The 20,381-nt window shown below is 32.4% G+C and overlaps 1 protein-coding gene across 2 annotated transcripts; it reads right to left on the bottom strand.

The window, feature by feature from the left end:
* Window positions 1-355: 355 nt before the first annotated feature.
* LOC148281877 (putative ATP-dependent RNA helicase DHX34) lies at window positions 356-16,680 on the bottom strand. 2 transcript variants are annotated; one of them, XM_088225928.1, is made up of 19 exons: window positions 15,794-16,680; window positions 14,740-14,858; window positions 14,350-14,516; window positions 13,836-14,042; window positions 12,397-12,529; window positions 10,833-10,981; window positions 9,746-9,853; window positions 8,705-8,810; window positions 8,056-8,261; window positions 6,616-6,810; window positions 6,206-6,430; window positions 4,306-4,403; window positions 4,009-4,174; window positions 3,299-3,415; window positions 2,391-2,569; window positions 2,132-2,242; window positions 1,935-2,056; window positions 1,260-1,554; window positions 356-724 (listed from the first exon to the last, which is right to left on the bottom strand). In XM_088225928.1, the coding sequence occupies exons 1-19, from the start codon at window positions 16,435-16,437 to the stop codon at window positions 430-432; spliced, it is 3,642 nt and encodes a 1,213-aa protein (XP_088082054.1). In that variant the 5' UTR covers window positions 16,438-16,680; the 3' UTR covers window positions 356-429. The 2 variants fall into 2 exon arrangements, with proteins under 2 accessions (XP_088082054.1, XP_088082053.1); XM_088225927.1 differs by having other exon boundaries at window positions 10,833-10,945; window positions 15,794-16,565.
* Window positions 16,681-20,381: the final 3,701 nt, after the last annotated feature.

Raw genomic sequence — 20,381 nt, 5'->3', positions numbered from 1 at the left:
CCGATTTCTGTATATGAATAATAAATTTATTCAAACATAAAATTTTAGTTTAATCATTTGATTTAGTTAAAAGAAATTAAAACGGACAGAGATTCTCTTTGGAAATAAGTTAAAAACTAAAATATAAGAAAAACATAAGAAGTTCAACAACTGAATGATATTTTTTTTCTTGAACTAAATCTGTGGCCCAGGGTTCGAAATTCACTTTGATTTCCATATTCCAGCATGATCCCAAAATTGGCCCCAAGATTAAAATACATATTTGAAAATTATAACAATGTAAATATTTATTTAAGAATAAAAAAATTACCTACCATAAATGTTGTTAAATTTGTGATAGGAATACAATAAAATGTTTTTTGTGTAGGAATTTTTATTTGAAATAAAATACGTATGTACATAAACATATATAATATGTTTTGCAACTCACTATGATTTGCAACTCTTCTTATGTCGCAATATTTCAATGGGGGTTAGCATCATTTTTGATTTACAATTTTCACACTCATATTTCTGAGCGTTGGGCTTATTTGAGATTATAATGGTATCTTCCGAAGTGCTTTGTGAATCAGATTTTTTCTCACTGTTTTGTGAACAAGTGAACTTGGTATGCTGAAGTTTCTCTATGGGTGACAGGCACACTGTAATTCCACAGGCTTCACAAGTCCAGGGGGTTTGTAATATCTCTTCATACAAACTGTGACTCCATTCTGTCTCTTGCAGACTGCAAGTATATTTAAAAAAAATTAAAGTCTAAATAAACATGAGATTAAATAAGTATTATTTTCACAGACTAACTCGACATATTATCGATCATTATATGTATCAAAACCATCAAGGACGTATTTATATATCGGAAATTAAAATATTTAAACAAATTTCTAATGAATACAACAACAAAAAAATCATCACAAATCTCACTGTACTATGAATATTTCATTATTTTTATTTTGGACCAATCTTCGAAAAAGTACCTAACAAATAAAAAAATAGACATAAACCAAGATAATAATATGTAGCAATACAAGCGCCTATTAGTGGAGTCATTACGTGAAGCTCTTTTGTTCCTAATTTCATTTTAACCCAAAAAAAATATTTTTTTCCATCAGAGTCCTTTTCAACTGGAATAATTTTAAAAAGAAGAGCTATCGTTTCTACTACAGTTAACCAATTTGAAAACTGCGGGGATGATTTCCTGTGTTAATTGCAGCAGCAAAGGTCGATTGTCTATAATTTAATAATGCTAATTAAAATATTACCTTCCAAGCACCACATGGTCTGTTATCCATATTCCTCCTTTCTTGTCATGCGGGTAGCAGTTGAAATCTTCATCAAACGGATTAGGGTTCAAATCAGGAAACAGTGTTCCCTGTTCCGTTCCACTAAACACATTCTTCATATCGGCCGGTAGTAATCTCTTGATTGTATAGCAGACTTCAGTAGCCATGTACGCACTTAGACCAGTTGATAGTTCATACTGCAATTGTTGATTCGATCTCTTCTCTGGCTTTGGTTTAGCCTTTTCCAAGCTACTTTCCACACTTGTATCCACAGCTTAAGATATAGCATTTAATAAAATAAAGATTAACATAATAATAAATAAATTCAGTTTTAAAGTACAACATCTGCGTGTTATAATAATCGATAAAAATGCTACTTTTGAGATAACTGAGATGAAATAAAATGGGAGATTTGAAAAACTACAAAACAGGAAATACATAATTAACATTGTAGTCGAAGAAAAGGAATCAAGTTGGAAAGTAATTTTTCTCTTTTTTTACTTGATATGTATTTCAAAAATAGTTTTGTCGTTTAAATAAATAAGACCAACAGTGTTTTAGTAGATTACTGGCAACATGTCATTTTAAAAAATACTCCGCAAATTGGGTATATTAATAACTAATTATTTTATGGAAACTAAGACATAAGTTTACCTTCTAGTCTATCATTGATTAAGTAGTCCCACTGCTTTCTTAATTGTGAAGCTTTAATGAGGAGGTTAAGTCCAGCTTCTGGAGTTGGGAATTCGAGCTGTAGCCATGAATCACACACCAATCTTAAAAAAAGTAAACACATTATTACAAGCTATCACAAAATATGAACAGGCTATTTATTGTTGTCATCAACTAACCTTGAAAATGAGAGATTTGTGTCGATACAATGAGCGAACAATAACAACGTCTGAGCTGCCGGCATCCGCATAGAATTCATCAAGTAAGGTTTTGTAGTTTCGAGCAAAGATCTTTAAAGGAAATAAAAAACTTTTACAAATTTTAAAGTCCACAAAAATTATGTTAATTAAAATACCATGTTTCATGATCAAAAATTTGACATAAGGTGACAAATTATCAGTTTAGTAGATAAAAAAATGTACTACAGAGGCAACTTACAAATAACACACTATCTGATGTTTGGAACTCAGTGGTAATCTGGATTTGTAGCTTGTATTGTCCATTTCCATATCATTTTCTTCCAATTGTAGGACTTGGGGGTGAGTACCAAAGTAACTCATGGGATGTAGGGAGACAAATGCCTTGTTTGATGTATGGAATAACTGTTCCGACACTGACTGAAAAAAAGATAAGCACAATTTTATATTAAAGTATAAAATAATCAACAAAATAAGGTGCCACATCTCCCAGGCATCGGTCAGTTAACTCCGTGATTGATTATCAAAAATCATTAAAGGATTATCAATCACAGAATTAGCTATAGTTTGCACCAAAACAACGGGCCGTAGGTACTCAGGTCGAGAATCGCAAGCGTAAACTATAACTGTCCATTATACGTTTGTTGTTAAACCAAAATCAAACAAAAAATTTGCAAAGCTTTTGTTCTATGCAATAGAGCGAAATGCCGTATGTACAGCTAAGGCACCTTATTACTCTGAGATCATATGCCTTCCCACACCCGATGGTGCATACGGCACTGCATGTAAACTACACTAAAATCAACCAATACACTAAATTCATTGTATATCGATCAACTGTTTCATGAAGGTAAGGTGATCAGCCTTTCGCCTTAGGTGTCAGTCCAGGAACATTAAATATATTTCAGTGTAGTATCACCTTTTCGATCTATATTTCATGCCGACCTTCCAAGGAATCGCACCCGCAACCTCAAGCATCGTAGGCGAACGCGCCAACCAATACACTGCGAAGCTGACTTACCTCCACTCATTTTATTCATTCTCTAACACAGAGAGTTTAATGTTATATTGGAAAATATAATTTGTATTATGCAATAAACGAAATGTAATAGAAATCTAGAAAAATATGAGAATTTTTTGTGAACACACCTTGCAATGATTAAATTCATCAGCAACAGCTATTTGCGGGTAAAGTGCTCGGCATAAAATAAGTTTTAAAGTTGACATATCTCTATGACTTGTTGCACTGCTGCCAGATATCAAATCCTAAAATCAAATTGTAAGTTTGTTGTACAATCAAATAATTGAAAACGAGAATCCTTCCATCACTTCAGCTAATATTTATCAAAATACTGGCATAATAATTTTTGCACTGATAGATTTATTCTCTTTTTAATTATAAGATAATAAAGAAAACATATTCTAAGCAGAAATAAGTATCTATCGCATAAAGTACTTATTTGTCAAAAATGAGCAGAAAACTGTAAAAATTTAACTATAACAGATTTTTATACTGGCAACACCAAATGATAAAAATATTATTTAGCGATTGGTTCTGATGGTACTGCTGTTATTAAAGTGTTGTCATAAAAGGAAAGTCAAGACCACGAGAGCCTACTTCAATAAATATCAATCTACTCTTTGTTATTTTATCATGCAGTGAGGATTTTTGCCATGGTGTGAAATATTCGCACATGTACAGCAGTCCAGTCTCCGTAAATGTACTTTGGTATTATTCTCACATTTTGTTTTTTTTTTAAATAGCATTTTTTATGTACTATACTGTTTTGTCAAACTTGACATCCTGAGTATCACTTTTATTATTTGTTCATCAGATTTAAAGTTGAAACAATAGATACCTGAACTTTCTTCATGTCATTCGCCATTTGGAACTCTACATCTTTAATGTCTATGGCATCACTATCAGGAGGGATCCCTTCTACTCCTTCTCCCTCTGCTTCCCAACTTTCCATCTTCAGCCTTTTCCGCTTTCTGCTCTCATCAGCTGCTTGGCTTCTGTGTTGTCTAATAAGAAATAAGCCGATTAAATTATTTGATTAAATAAAATCACACAGAGAAACTGTAATTGAATGTGTAACATAATGAATTCAATCGAAGAAAGTGTGCTTTGATACCATAATTTCAAACTCACTTACTTTCTCATGTCTTTAAGATGTTTAAGTTGACCATGTCTTAATGCTCTCTCTGTAGAAGACATGCTTTGTGTTTCCTTAACTGGCAATAACCCACAGTCCTAAAAAATATAAACAACACTAAACTTTGATTATTTATTTATAAAATTTACAAAAAGACAGTTACAAAATTGTGATTCGGTAAGTTAATTCTTTTAAGCATTAAAAAACATACTCCTAGCCAGCGCTTTATGCTTTCATGTTATCAAACTTTGATAAATGGTATAAAGCTTTGTGTGAGTGATCTATTTAAAAGCAGCGTATGATCTTCGAACTCACACAAATGTGCAACCTGCACCGTTTTAAACTTTCCGAGATCAATAGCTGTTCATGTGATGATGAAACCCCTTAAAATGTTCCTCACTTATTGACGCATTGCCCCCATTTCAATGTCAAAAAACTTAACCCGGAGGAGCGATGCAGAAGCATTGGTGAGGATCTAAGGCACATCCATTCCGTAATATCTTATCACAAGAGGTAGTTAGCATCTTCCATGGTTAGAATAGTATAGGTAATAAGGACAATAAATGATAATAAGAACAAAATGCCGTGATCCCTTTAAGTAAAATGAAAGGATGTCCATCAATATTCCGTCCGGCTTCTCTTGAATGAATTTTCTGTCATCACTTCTGATCTGGATCCGGATAAGGAAATTAGATGCAGATTAGAAATAGCACGATCAGCATTCAATGGCATGAAATCATTCTTCTGCAGTGATAGTCTTAATTTAAAACTGAGACAGAGGATGGTCAAGTGCTATGTGTGGTCAATACTGCTCTACGGGGTTGAAACATGGACTCTCAAGGTGAACTCCATGAACCGATTAGAGGCTTTTGAAATGTGGCTTCACCGGAGAATGCTGAAAATCCCGTGGACAGATTTAGTGACCAACGTGTAGGTGTTGAGACGAGCCAGTGCCGAAAAAGAACTACTGTCCTCAATAAAACAGAGAAAACTCGCATATCTGGGCCATATCATGCGCGGAAGCAAATATACGCTTCTACAGCTTATTATGATGGGAAAGATCGAGGGAAAGCGTGGGGTTGGAAGGTGACAGATGTCCTGGCTGAGAAACATCCGCGACTGGACGGGAGTGCGTGGGGTTGAGGCGTTGTTCCAGTTGACGCAGGACCGGAATGCCTACTCTAGAGTGATCGCCAACGTCGGGGAGACCTGATATGGCACAGAAAGAAGAAGAAACACACAAAACTTTATAATTTTTGCTCGTAAGAATAAAATTGTAATTTCGAGAAAATGCCTTTGTTATTTTGCAATTACCTGGTGTACATATTTTAATTAGCAATACTCAATACAATAGTGATTATTGAGGCTCCGAGATTATTAAAATTTTGAATCCTATTTTTTATCTTGATTCTTCACACATCTTGTGTGAAGGTCGGACATAATTACTGTCCACATTTTGGAGAGATTCTCATCTTTATCGGTTAAGCGACACTGGTGAATAGCGTATATTTTGTGATGGATATGATCTGCATTTATTTGTTCGGCTCACTTTTTGCATTGTCTCACTACAATGCACAGAGCGAAGCTGTTAACCAATAAAGGCACCATTTAATTTTTCTAAATAATTGAAGTTCATTTTTTTTTGTAAATCTTTAAAATCTGTTGATACATTGAGTATTGACATTATCTTATTTTATGAAAATTTGTCATTTTTCACACTCCTCACAAAGGGACGCTACACATTACTCGGCTAAAGATAGCCAAGAAACAAAATCCACTTGTGAAGTATAAACCTTGTACATTACAAACAAGGTTAATAATATAATGCAACTCCCATGTAATTTTTTTTATTGAAAGATCATCTGTTTATGTACGCAGTTTAAATACATAGAGAATTAACCTGCAGTAAGTCCTTGAATTGGGTCCTTAATTTGGTGATTTCATAAAACCTCTGTTCCTCCAATCCTCTTTTCTTACACCAGTGCTTCGAGTTAGTAGCGTGATGGTCGCCACTTCGATCATGTCGGCTGTAGGAACCTTCTTGTTTTATCTGCAGCCATCCTGCATATGTGTTTAGCAAGGTCAATGGGTCACCGTGGTCAGAATCCAAGGGTTTTCTGGCGGTCTGGAGTAAAATAAATATTCCTAGTCGTCAAATTCAACAAAATATGTTACACAAAATGCCACATCACACCAACTAAGCATAGAATGTAAGCTTCCAGTGTAAGCAGTCATCATTTCCCTAAATGTACCCAGTGGTGCATATAGTGGGATTGATTTATTATGGCTATATTTATAATTATTACTAACCTCACAGTCAATATCTCTGTGTGCTCTATTGGTGTAGGGAGATTGGACAGAGAGGGCGGCGGCAAGAGACAGAACAGCCTCGGACTGCAGTAGCACAGAACCGAGAATAAGCATCTTCCCCAGAACTATCTCTACTGGTAAACGGGACAGTGCTTTTCCCAAGGGGGTCAGTCGCTCATCGCTTGAAAGGGCATACTGAAATAAGCATAGAAAAATACTACATATAATTTTTTTTAAAAGAAATATTTGCGTCCTTATGATTTACCCAAATATTTAATTTTGCGAGCCATTTTCAACGAGTTGTAAATAACTCACTATTATAAAATTGGAGTAAAGTTGGGTTAGAGTGGGATTTGAATTCCAGAAAAATGCTTTTACAAACATTAAGAGATTAATCGTTTTCTATGTTGCTAAATAACACTCGTCAAAGAACTATATTGGAATTCTTTTAAAAGGTGTGATTAATAGGATTATACTTTAATAATATAACATTTTGCACGATTAAACATACTTTCAGTCACAACTTTTTTGTTTTATTTAAAAAACTGCCTTTCAAAATATCTGCATACTATTACAAATGCTACGTACATCCTAACAGGGTATAAATTTTGGGTGTTCGGACTATCGAGGGCCTGCTGTATGTATAGTCTTTTTTGGGTGATCCCGTGAAGATTGGAATCGTTCTGACGTTTCGGGTACCGTTGCAAGAGTAAAGGGTAAACTGTGTAGATTATAGATGCTTCCGGGAACGATAGCCAAAACATCGGAACGAGTCTAACTTACACGGGATCACCCAAAAAGACAATATATATTGATAACAGTGTCAATGAAAATCTATGCACCACTACGTTGTTCCATGAATTAAGATAATAGCTAAATAAATCATTTTTATTCATACACTTAAATCATCTTCTTCTTCTTCGATGGCGCTACAGCCCAAAATTGAGCCTTCGCCTTCTTTAACTTTTGCCTCCAACTCCCCCTGTCCTCAGCAGCCATTTTCCAATTTGCAATTTGTAAAAGCTGTGCTGCATCGTTTTTTACTTAATCCTCCCACCTCAGTCTAGGTCTTCCGATCCTTCTTTTACCCCCTGGATGTCCAGTCATGACTCTCTTAGTTACTGGCGCATCAGGCATTCTTTGTATGAGTCCAGCCCATCTCAACCTGAGCAGTTTTATGTGCGTTGAGATACTAGGGGCTTCATACATGCTGTACAATTAAATACTTAAATCATAATGTGCCAAAATCAATATAATATAATATATCATATTATGACAATAGCAATCACACAGCAACTGTGTATTTTTAGTTTCAACAAAATGCATGATTGGTTGATATGGCTGTTCATGTGAGCCTTTCACTTTTACATAAAACATTAGTACCACATTGTGTCAATTTGACCGTCTATGAGACAGAACCAAAAATTACCGATAACTTACATGTTGCTTCAGTTCCAATAATGAATTCTCCACACTATCTTCCTGTGGCGCATCTAGAAATGGAAATTTCCGCACATCATTCAGGCCGAGGGAGACCATTAGGAGAAGAAGACTGTCCAGTGGAACCCTGAGTAACTCTGGAGTACTAAATGGTTCGAGACCAGAATATTCTTTCTCCGAGTAGATACGATAGCAAACACCGGGACCTAGAACAAATAATAAAATAGATTTTGTAAAATATTATTTATTTATTTGACGTTGAGAAACTGATGCCCTGTAAAGCAGGCATCCACATTATATGGCCCAGCCAACCGCATCGCCTTTGCTTGATGACAGTTGCCAACGGAGTTTGCTGGGTCTGTTTTCTTATTTCTTCAACCCTCTCAAAGTCAACCCACCGCACACCCAAGATTTTTTTGAGACACTTGTTCTCAAAACTTAGTATTTTGTTTTATTTTGAAAATTGTAATATACATGTACGAAATATAAATAAATTATTGGGATGTTTTATGCCGAGGGCACTATTACTAGGGTACATTTTACTTTCCACGTAACAAAATGAACCAGATAAGCTGCAGTTGGAGTGTCAATGCAGTTCCCTATGCACCACTGGGTAACTTACCTACATTTTGTATTATTATAAACTAACCTGTTCTACCAGCACGACCTTTCCTTTGTTCTGCACTTGATTTAGAAATCCAAAACTCTTTCAACTTTTGCATTTTACAAGACGGATCATAACTCATTTCCTTTACCTAAAAAATTATTGCATCAGATAAATTTTCAAAATGGAGTATTTATTATTTTAGAAGAAATTGAACCATGCTTATTTTACCAAAGCTTTTATGAAATACATTTTTTTCTTTTAATATTGCCTACAGTTATTAACATAAATATAAAATTATTAAAAATGTGAAATAAGTCTATAAGCACATGACCATGAAATAAAATAAAACATACAAAAGACTAAATTGTAAAATTCAGAAACATATTAAATAAATTATAAAACTTAAAACAAAAATGAAAAACCAATGACAAAATTAGCTTAAAAAGATACAAGTAATAATAATATTTTTTTTAGTAATTGATATTTTTATTCAAAAAATGGTTTTCCTTTTTGAAACCAAAATTTGAAAATTTTCAAAAAATATATTATTATTAAAATATTTTTTTTTTCCTAGAAAATAAAAGATTTGTATCAAGGAAGGAAAAAGGACTAAAAGGATTTAAAATGTAAAACAAATTTTAAAATAAAAATAACTGCACATATATATAGTAGAGCGAGAGATTTAATAAATGAATATATATCAAGACTTATAAATGTATTACTTTATATAATTGGTACATACATTATTTATTTTTTATTATATATAAATATGTTACAATATTATTAATGTTTGAGTAACATTATGTATTCTTAGTACATATATTTACTTTTTATTTATATAATAATGATTATTACATTCTTATACCTGTTATATTAGTATAGAACTACTTATACTTTAAAACATGCAAAATCTTCATCTTAGAACAGGCTGAGCTATGTAAAATGGAAACTATCCTAACCAAAGGACGCTCCGTATTATTTTTTTAATTCACTAGCTTTATATAGATTTTCTGGTGTTAAATATGTATACGTATTAATGCAAAAAATAATTAAATAAATGCTATGATGATAATAATATTATACCTTGCCAGAATCCACAACAAATCTTATACCATCAATAGTAACTGAAGTTTCAGCAATGTTGGTTGAGACAATACATTTTCTCACTCCATCCGGAGGGTAGTCAAATACCTGAAAAAAATCTCAATTATCATCTACATTTGAGTCGAATACTCTTAATGATCAAAACTTCACGCAAATTAAATAAATCACAATTTATGCCACCAAATCAATTCTTACACACATTAAAAAACTACTCTTCCTCAGAACACGTAACTATGCAACATTCAAATGATCACATAACCCTAACATACTTCTTGTGTTATAATAATAATGATAATAATAATAATATTGTGATTATATTTCAATAATATAATCACTAGATCCTCAACACCTAGAACAAAGTGGTACATAAATATACCGTTAGAATTGAGGTATTTATTTTCTATTCATAATAAGTTTTATGACACAAGAGCATCATAATAACCACTGGTAGATCAGTTTTCCACTCAGTTTTTTCAAATACAATAGATTAATTATCTTTAACGTGGGTTAGGTTTTAGGTAAGTTTGCAAGACAAAAAAATATGTGTCCTATAACGGGTTAAACAAATACAAGCTTACACCACTTTTGGTCACAGAGACTTGAAGTATTATGCAATTAAAATCTGTAACCTACTTCCATTGTCCATTAAAACAATTAGTAAGGAAAGAACATTTAAAAAGTCGATAATAAAATTGACAGTGAAGGTAAGTAGAAGTAAAATGGATTGTGTCATTTGGCCAAATCAATTTTGAAATATTTGCTCCATTACAATACTTGAGAAAATGTAAAGTACATACTTTATTTTTAGAAATTAAATAAATAAATTATGCATAGTGTTTTAAATTGTGAGTAATACTGTTTTGAAATTTTGTAAGTTTCTCTCTGTATATTACGTTTTCTTGTACTCCCACATGTAAAAAAAAGCATATTGTGAAGTGTCCTCGGCACGGGTTACCCCAGTAAGGACACATTATTTTTAATGTTTGATATAGCGTATAATGCAAATAAATAAACAAATTAATCAAATTCATAAAGTTGATTGATGAAAAGTATAACTATGTTTCACCTTATCTTGGTCAGCGATAGACATACTACTATGAAGAGGTAAAACGATCCAATTATGAGATTTGTCAGCATACTGCTTGGCTGCATCCACAACTGATGTAATTTCTTGCATACCTGACAAGAATATTAACAAATCTCCCTTTTCATCTTCTGTAAATAAAATTTAACAATAAGTAGGTATTACAACTTGTTATATTTCTACATTATCTCTGGGTATTGCGATTGCAAAAATAATCATAAATGGTAGTTGATGTCAGTCTATCAAAGTGCTCCTCAGTTTTTGGTATTTTTTTGATGTTTTAAGCATAGAATTAAGAATAGTTCAGAAGGAGCGTAGAATCATATTTGAATACATCGGACTGTGTCCAAAAATCCCCCCCACTTTGCCCAACTTTCACCGCACGCATGCTTGAAGTCGCCGCGTAATGTTGCCAGATCGCGAAAAATATAACCATAACACAAATATAAGATTAATTAATAAAAATTTAAAAAAAAGCAATTTGTTAATTTCTCTAAAATCTTATAGTAGATGCGGAAACATTGGTTGACGCAACAGAGTAGGATAAGTAAAGGTTAATTTAATAATAGTAATTGAATTAATGAACTGAATCGGGTTGTGGTCCTGTGGCTAGTATCTCGAACTCACGGACCAAAAGTCCGTGGTTCGAATCTCACTCTACCCCAACTTGATTCCCATTTTCTAATAGTGAGTTATTTACAACTCGTTGAAAATGGCCGTCAAAATTAAATATTTGGGTAAATCATAAGAACGCAAATATTTCTTTTTCTTTTAAAAAAAAAAACTTTGAACTTAAAAATAAAACAAATTTTATTTTACATAAAACTGATTTTTTTATGTCATTTTAAATAATATTTTATGTTTTAAAGATAATGTCGGTCAAATGTCCATAATAATAATAATAATGTTTGGATAATTTATATAGCGCCATTTTTGTGAAAATCACCTCAAGGGCGCTGTAAAATAAATAAATATCCCAACACGTCTTGCAGCTACAGAGCGCATGGACGGTTGGGATTCTAGTTCATAGATGTGAACAGCGGAGCATTAGTAAACTTTACAAAGGGAAACACTACGCTCAGATTCAACCAGATATACCAAAGAGTCATTGGTTTAAAAAGGTTATACTCAGCAAACAAGAAACGTCCACCGTTTGCTGAATGCGATTAGGGGATTGTTGTATGGGATCCCACCTGGGCCTGTATTCCAATGGGAAGTTAACATTTATCATCAATTTTATCTACAAAGTAAAATTAAGTTTTCTTTATGAAAAATAGAAAATATTGCATGTATTCCTTATATAAAATAATAATTTATAACAAAAATCATTCTTCATAAAAAAAACTTGTAAATTTATTCCTCAGAACAATATTTCGCAGTGAGGAATACAGTGAACCCTCGCTCTGCGACAACTTGATTCCCATTTTCTAGCACAGTTATTTACTAGTCAAAAATGCCCCCAAAATTGAAATACATGGGTAAATTAAAAGAATTCAAATACAGATTTTTTCAATAATGTAAAAATAAGTTATTTAATTGAACTTACTGGGATATTTGCTATCAATTAGCTGCATCACTTGGAGATAAGGTTGAGGATCGAGACGTTCTGATTTACTCGGACGACCCTCTACAAATATCGGTCGGTAGATTAGCTGGATAGGAAATAGTCTTCCAGGGACCTAAAATCAATACTTATCAATTTATATATGACACCAAATTTATTTGAAATAAAAATACGGATTTCTCATAAGTACTCATTATGAATTATGATTCATATAATTAACTTTTGGATATAGAATACAGCCCTGTAAGTGAAATAGAGCAGAATCCTGGACGAGTGTTTTTGATTTAATGACTACTCAAGAAAAATCCTTAAAAGGGAAATCAAGTGGAGAGGAATGACAATCACCTACCATTACCAAAATGATTATTTACAAGGGTGGTTTAAAATTGTAATATTTCATGGATATGATGATGATTATTATCTTTAACTCGGGGTACTTTTATCATGCTATAGATTAGCAGCTTAGTCATAGCTTATCTTGAATTGCACAGTTCAAACCTGTATTCATGGATTATATAGGTAACCATTTTTTTATTGTCTTTAAAATATAAGTAAAATAGTGAATAACATCTAAGGTTGGGTTGTTTGATCATTATTAGTAATTAAAAATGAAAAGTAATAGTTAATGTTTTGAAAAAGAATTCCTTTATTTTGTTTTTGAAATTGTTACTATTACTTTTGTATTTTAACTATTACTAACGATCAAACATCTGACCTAAGGGTCAGTTGCACTACCAAAAAATAATTGAAAAAAAGATTAATGTTAAATAATAATGAAATATTTTTGAATATTTAAAAACTTAGTTTAAATATATTATAACAGAGATGAAGAACATTTTTAGAAGGGATTATAGAAGTCTAGGCATTTACAGAGGTTATTATCTGTCATTGGCAGGTTTAAAAAGCCACTTATCATCTCTGTTGCGATATGTTAATTTTGATAAATCCAAAGGGGGTTGGATCCCAGTCTAGTCAGTCTCCAGAATTTTGTCTATAAAAATTTGGACAAACTCAAGATATTGTTAACTTAGTTTTGAGAGTTAAGTTAGTGGTTGAGGAGAATATTAGATATAAGTTGGTTAGATTTCATTACCAAGTCCGAGAATGGACGCAGCAGCCCGCTATAAGAGCGTTTTGAGGGTGTGGAAATGGAACTGGCTTGGAAACATGATGCGGATGCCCCAGGAAGGCCTTAACCCGAAGTTGCATCTTCTTTACAATAGCAGCCTCCCGCCATCCTGGAAGGCCTTCGATGATGATCTGTCGGAGATACCTTATTTGGCGACTGCTGGCTTGCGATATGGTTTCCTAAAGGCTTCTAGTGATGTCCACATGCTCCAATTAGGAGCGGATGTGGAAAAGGAAGAAGAACTTAGCTTATTGGTGCAACTAGCCCTAAGAGAGAGAAATATTTAACAAACCTCTATAACCACTGCGTTTTCATTTGAAAAATAATTAGAAAACAGTTCAATATTAATAGTTGCAGACATAAGAACTAATTTCAAATCCTTCCTAGATTGTATGAGGCACTTTAGTATTCCCAGTAAAAAGTCTCCATGTAAATGGCGCTCGTGAATTTCATCTAAAATTATGACATCATAATTTGATAGTGCTGATTCTGATGCCACCTACAAAAGATACATGGAAAAATGTCAAATGATTTACATAATACAATATAAACAATCCCATGTTATACCAAGTAAATCCAAATGAAAGTTCTATTATATTTTTGTCAAAATGGATTGTTTTATCTTTTTATGCAACCTATTTTGTCCATTTTGACGAAAATGAAAAACATTTGCATAGTAGTAGTGTTGTGTGTAGTTTTTTCTTGTGATATATTAAATGATTCTAAGTAATGTTAAAATATAACCATTTTAACCATCAATTTGTTTTCAAGTGAATACGAAAATAAATGATTATTTATTTAAATACCTGTCTGAGAAGAAGACCTTCAGTAATAAAGCATATCTTAGTTCCCTGGTTTCTGTTGCGTTCAAACCTTATTTGGTATCCCACTTCAGTTCCGGATTGAGTTAAAGTTTCATAAGACACTCGTTTAGCGAGAGATATACAGGCAATCCTACGAGGTTGGGTGCAAGCTAGAAATAAGCATTATTAAATACAAAAACAATTGAATATATTTATAAGCATTCGTTGCATGTTTTTGTATTCAATGAATCTTTATTTCTACATCCATACATTATATTTAAAAGCGCCGGGAAGGTTATTATAGACAAGTTATTGTAAGATTCTTATCATTCTAGTGATTTACTTTTCAAAATTCTGCATATAATCAATTAAATAAAACAAAGAAATGTTTACCTATGCTTATGAATCCAGCATCACTTAAATATTGAGGAACTTGAGTAGATTTTCCACATCCGGTATCTCCAGCTATAATTACAACCTGTTCCTGTTTCACCGCTTCTACAATTTTCTCCCTAAATAAAAAAAATAACAAATTACAACGGGGATGGAGAACATTTTCATGATCAGTGGCGCTACAGCCCGTTGTGGGCCCTGGCCTTCTCCAGAATCTGTTTCCATTCCCCCTGCACCCTGGGGCTCTTTTCCAGTTCGTTAGAACAATTGCTCTAATATCACTTTCCACATTATCCAGCCATCTTAATTTTGGTCTGCCTCTGCTTCGTCTGCCTTCCCGAGTGGTATAAAGAATCTTCTTTGGGGTACGGTTATTGTTCATTCTGTGCACATGGCCCAACCATTATAATCTTCCTATTTTTATGAATTGTGCAATGTTGGGTTCGCCATACAGTGCCTCTAATTCATGATTGAACTGTCTCCTCCACACTCCGTTTTGGTTGACAGCACCAAATATCTTCCTTAATATTTTTCGTTCAAATACTAATACCATGTTTTCATCTCTTTTGGTCATAACCCGGCATTCGGCACCATATGCAATGACCGGTCTGAGGAGAGTTTTGTAAATAATGGTCTTAGTTTTTCTAGTGAGCAATTTGAATCTCAGATGTTTAAACAAGCCATAATAACATCTGTTTGCTGCTGATAGCCGTGTTCTAATCTCGGTACTATAATTGTTATCATTAGTCATTTCAGTACCTAAATATTTAAAGGAGTTACATTTTAGAGAAGAGAACATGGAAGTCTAGGCATCAAACTCAAAATATTGTAAACAAAATTAAGTACTTAAAAAAAGTGATAATTTATCCGATAGAAAGGATGAGTATTGTTCTTAATTGTACACAATAATCAGAAATTACATGCACACCAAATTTACTTCAAGAGATTATAATATACCCATCTTTCCGTCTTCTACAAATTATGTTTATATGTAAAAAAGTTAAATGTTAAGTACCTACTTCTAGAAGTAATAGGAAAATTACAAAGTGTTCACCTGAATTCCGCAACTGGCAATTCCGATTGGAACTTCCGAAGAGTTTTCAGTTTTTGGAACTTTTCCTTATTCTTAAAATCCAAATACAACATAACCACATCTACAAACTGCTGTACAATATTTTTAGTGAGTCGTTTTTTCTGTCTATCGCATTCTCTATCATAAGGCGAAATTCGAGAATACAACTCCTCTAATCCAATTCTAAGTTTGAAATTGATGCAATGAACTTTGCTATATTCCGATGGCATTCCCTGTCCATCACATTTGGAAGTATCAGTTATTCGTTCGTTTAATACAGGTTTTCCATTCTTCTTTAATAATCCTTCGTACTTTACAACAAATTGCCAGAAATCGTTTAAGTCTTGAATTATTTGTTCATTGCCAGTTCCCGAGAACAACAAGCGGTTTAGTTCAGATTTGAAATCAATAAAACTAAACTCAGAGTTATTTCGTTTATCAGTTTTATCATAGGATTGAGATCTTTGATCCCCTTTCTCTCTTCTTTCTTGTTTGGTAGGCTGTTTATATTGATTTCTGGATCTACTTCTAGAACGAGATCTTCGGTAGTTTTGAGATTCTCTATGGCTACTTCTTGATCGTCTCCGTTTTCGACTTCCACCACTAGATCTTGAATGACCTTCCATTTCACAAAAAATATTTCTGCTTGTTAGATAACCTCACTTAACTGACAACAGAACCAACTGAAATTGCTATTAATCATTCTTAAGAAAAAGTAATAATTCTCAGTGGAAAAAATAATTATCATGTGATTTATAACACCTTTTCAAATGTAAATTATTTTTAATGGTTTTAGAAGCACCGAATAGTAATGTTTACTTCTATAGATACTTGAAAATTGAAAACATTGTTTTGACGTTTGATGTAATGTCGATAACACAGGAATTACATTATTTAAAATTTCGCAAAGTGGTTCAATTCTAAAATAATAAGTGCTTGTGTCAGTTGTAACTCTACTCAAATATAGATGTCGTTAGTAATACCGTTTTACGCAAGAAAGGTGCCAAGAAAATAGCGCCTATTATCGACACATAAAAAAATGATATTACATTTTTTGACAAAAAATGTTTCCTTAAGCCCTCTGAAAAAACTCCACTCGGGATAAAAATCCACGCATTCAACAAAACATTGAAAATGTTTAGCATTTTTGTAGGTACCTACTTTAATTTAAAAAGAATGATAGTTAATGCGTAAATGATTTTCGATTATTTACTTGTATTAATCGTCTTTTGTTTAACACGCATTTAAATTAAAGAAATTCATAGAAAAACTAAGATGGTAAATGTTATCCTGCTAAAGACGTATGTAATTAAGGATATTTTTATTAACATTCTAAATTCATTGACGAACTGGTAAATTGCTATAACCCCATTAAATTAATTGCTAAAATCCTTTAACTATTTAAGTTATGAGATCGTTAAACTTTGTTTTTCGAGACCGTATTTAAGGATTATGTCATTCAATCAAGTTTTTTTGACTTCTTCCTACCATTTCGATTTGGTCAATTACTCTTTTTAGAGTTTCAGAAATTATTGAAAAACATATTGGCCGATAATCATCAGATTTAACAGATACGATCGTAGTGTGATTTAAGCAAATTGATTTTATCGCGAATCCACAGTCTTAAATTGAATTATTGGTAACCAGTATGTATTGTGTTACATTTTGCTATTTGAAAATTGTAAGCCGTGAGTACGTAGGCAAGGCAGAAAGGTATTTACCCAATCAAAATTACGATGCCAAATTTATTTTTGCTTTGGTTGGTACCACTGCATTAGCCGCACCGCGCCGGTGGTCGTTAGAGATGGGTCGTTAGCGATCGTTATTATGTTATTTTTTAGAGTAGGGAGGTCTTTGTGAGAAAAGAAATTACGACACAGAAAGAAAGGTCGGAGATCGACAAAATTTCGTCATAATACAATTCATACATTTCTTTATTAAATTAGACACCCACAAGTAACGCGTAGTCTTTATTTTCAGCTACATATTATATAGCAGGCGTAATCTTGAAATACCTATGTATATAATGGGATGTTATTGGATTTGATAAAGTTCTCCTTAATTTGCTTTGTGTATTAATACAAATATTTGGAAGTGCGGGGTAACAGGTTCAATTCACTACAAAATCGGCTTGCATAATTTATTTCAAAAGGTTGTTTTTCACTCATTGTTAGGTTAGAGTCTTCGATTCGGGTAATTTTTCTACGCATGCCGATTCTCCAATGTTCGGGATTTTACCGATTTGGTGCAGTGTGCTTAAAATGACACGTTACGACAATGCAAAATTTACAGAATATGTAATGCACGTCACACTTTAACCAAATTAGACACTCATCTAAAGAAAACTCAATTTTATTCTATTGGATTGTCATTTGAAGCGTTTACGTTAGATTAAACTCTTCTTACATTTAAAAAATGTCAAGATACGCTGTCATTAGTACAAGTAGGTATTAAAACACCGCAATATGCACTATCAATTTTTTTTTAAAATTTAAATTTCATTGATAAACCCTTACGGATTACATACATTTAACAAAATATTTTCATTTTTAAAATTCACGGTCTACTGTTAATAATAATATTGTTAACATCTTTTGTATAGGTTGTCTGAGTCTTTTGTTTAGTTTTGTCTGGTAGTTTATTGTATAATTTCAGTCCATGGTTTATTAGTCTCGATTGTCCTTTTCTCGTTTTAAAAGATTGTATATGATATTTTTGTGTTCATGTTTACTACAGTTTTTTTCAAGTTTTAATTCTTCGTCTACAATTACATCAGTGGCTAATTTATGAATAAATTTTAAAGATTCTAGTTTAAAGGGTTCAGTTACATTTAATTGTTTAGTTTGTTCAAAAAGTAACAAAATAAAATAAATAGTTATGCATAATTATGCATAATGGCGTTTGGTATTGAATAGCTACGCTTTTTTTTCGTAAGGTGGTTCACTTTTATAGATTAGATGCCAGTCCGGGTGAGGGAAAAGATGTTAAAATAAAAATATCTACTAGGTACTTAACAGGATTTTTGTGAAGGAAGGTTATGCGGTTTCAGAATACCTCGGTGAAATTTTAAACCCCGCTAGATATGTATTGTTCGAGAAATTTTTGAGAAAAAAAAAAGGATAGATAGGTTTTGTGAACACATAATATGAATTATATAGGTATTTTTAACAGGTAGGTATTTCTTTCATCTCACTGATTGTCAACTAATTACATAGGCAGTTAAATATTTATACAGATACATGCAATCATAAAACGTGATGATTGTAAATTTATATTTACAATAAACGAATAAAACGCAAATACATATAGAAAGCTGAGAATCGTAACGCCATCATAAAAATAATTTCCCAGTAACTACGAAACCAGATAATCCAGTAATATTGATAGTATTTTATTGCGTCCAATATAAAGACTATTACGTAGGGAATTAATAGCTGATGGCCAGAATCTCTCAAGAAGGTAGTAAGAAGTGTTTGTTAGCATCCGCGGGTTTCCTTGCAGACGCCTCGTCTTCTGTTGTTCCGTTATTCGGTATTATGTCAGTCATTAAATTAATTTTATTGCCGGGCAATAACGGAGCGGTTGGTTTAAGACGATAATCAATTTTCACAGAGCCACAGAACACATGGAACATGCAGTCGATCAGCCTTGCCTAACCTCGCCAACCTTCGTCATAATCTAGAGTCCTTTCACAGTGTCCCGAAGTAATTTTCCAATTTGCAGTAGTTACCTACTAGATCTAGATATTACAATTTACGATATCTAGTGCCAGTGGTGTGGAAAATACATTTTTATTCTTCAATCAATCTTTACTTTTTTAATATTGGCACTCGCCTGGTGGTTAACAAACGTAATGTAATAAAAATAGTGCAAAAATAAATATAATATCATGTTTAAATTTTAATTCATAAAATAGTTAAGTGGTTAAATAAAATAAATAATAAACTAATATTTAATCAACAATGCTGTACATATGAAACAAGAGTAAAAAAACATAGTATTATCAATGAGTAGAAAAACGGAGTTTCAAACCTCATTGTACGAGAGTCAAAAATTAAAAAAAAAAAAAGAAGTCGAGAATCTAAAAATATTTAAAATCAATAAAAAAAATTGTATGTTCTTGGTAAATTTTGTAGTTAAATAATTTAATGTAATTAAAATATAAGTGTACACTAGTTCATATTATGCAATGAACTAAATAAAGCATTAAACAAAATTTTATTAACATTTTAATATCTACTAAATTTTGTGACTTAAAAAAGAACTTTTTGAAACACTCTAAAGAGAAACATTTATCTTTAATGTTTAAACCAATTAATATGTTTATTTAACTTTCGTAAGTAAATTTCGAATTGGTCAACTATATTTAAAAAATCCCTCTCCTTCAATCCTCCACTTTTTTCCTCATCGCCAACCCTTTTCCAGTGTTTTTTTTTATTTTCTTATTTAATATTTTATGTTTTTTTCTTCATCGTGTAATATGTTCTCTCATTAAATTTGTGATTTTTTTAAACTGAAAGTACGTATGTACTATTTTTTACATTTTTTTATTTTTTAAATAACATCTGTT

This window comes from Micrasema longulum, unplaced genomic scaffold (assembly GCF_059751315.1).
Source record: "Micrasema longulum isolate JH-2025_06_02 unplaced genomic scaffold, ASM5975131v1 h1tg000402l, whole genome shotgun sequence".
Classification (NCBI taxonomy): domain Eukaryota; kingdom Metazoa; phylum Arthropoda; class Insecta; order Trichoptera; family Brachycentridae; genus Micrasema; species Micrasema longulum.
Note: the sequence above shows the minus strand (reverse complement) of the source record. Positions and strands in the feature narration are given on the sequence as shown.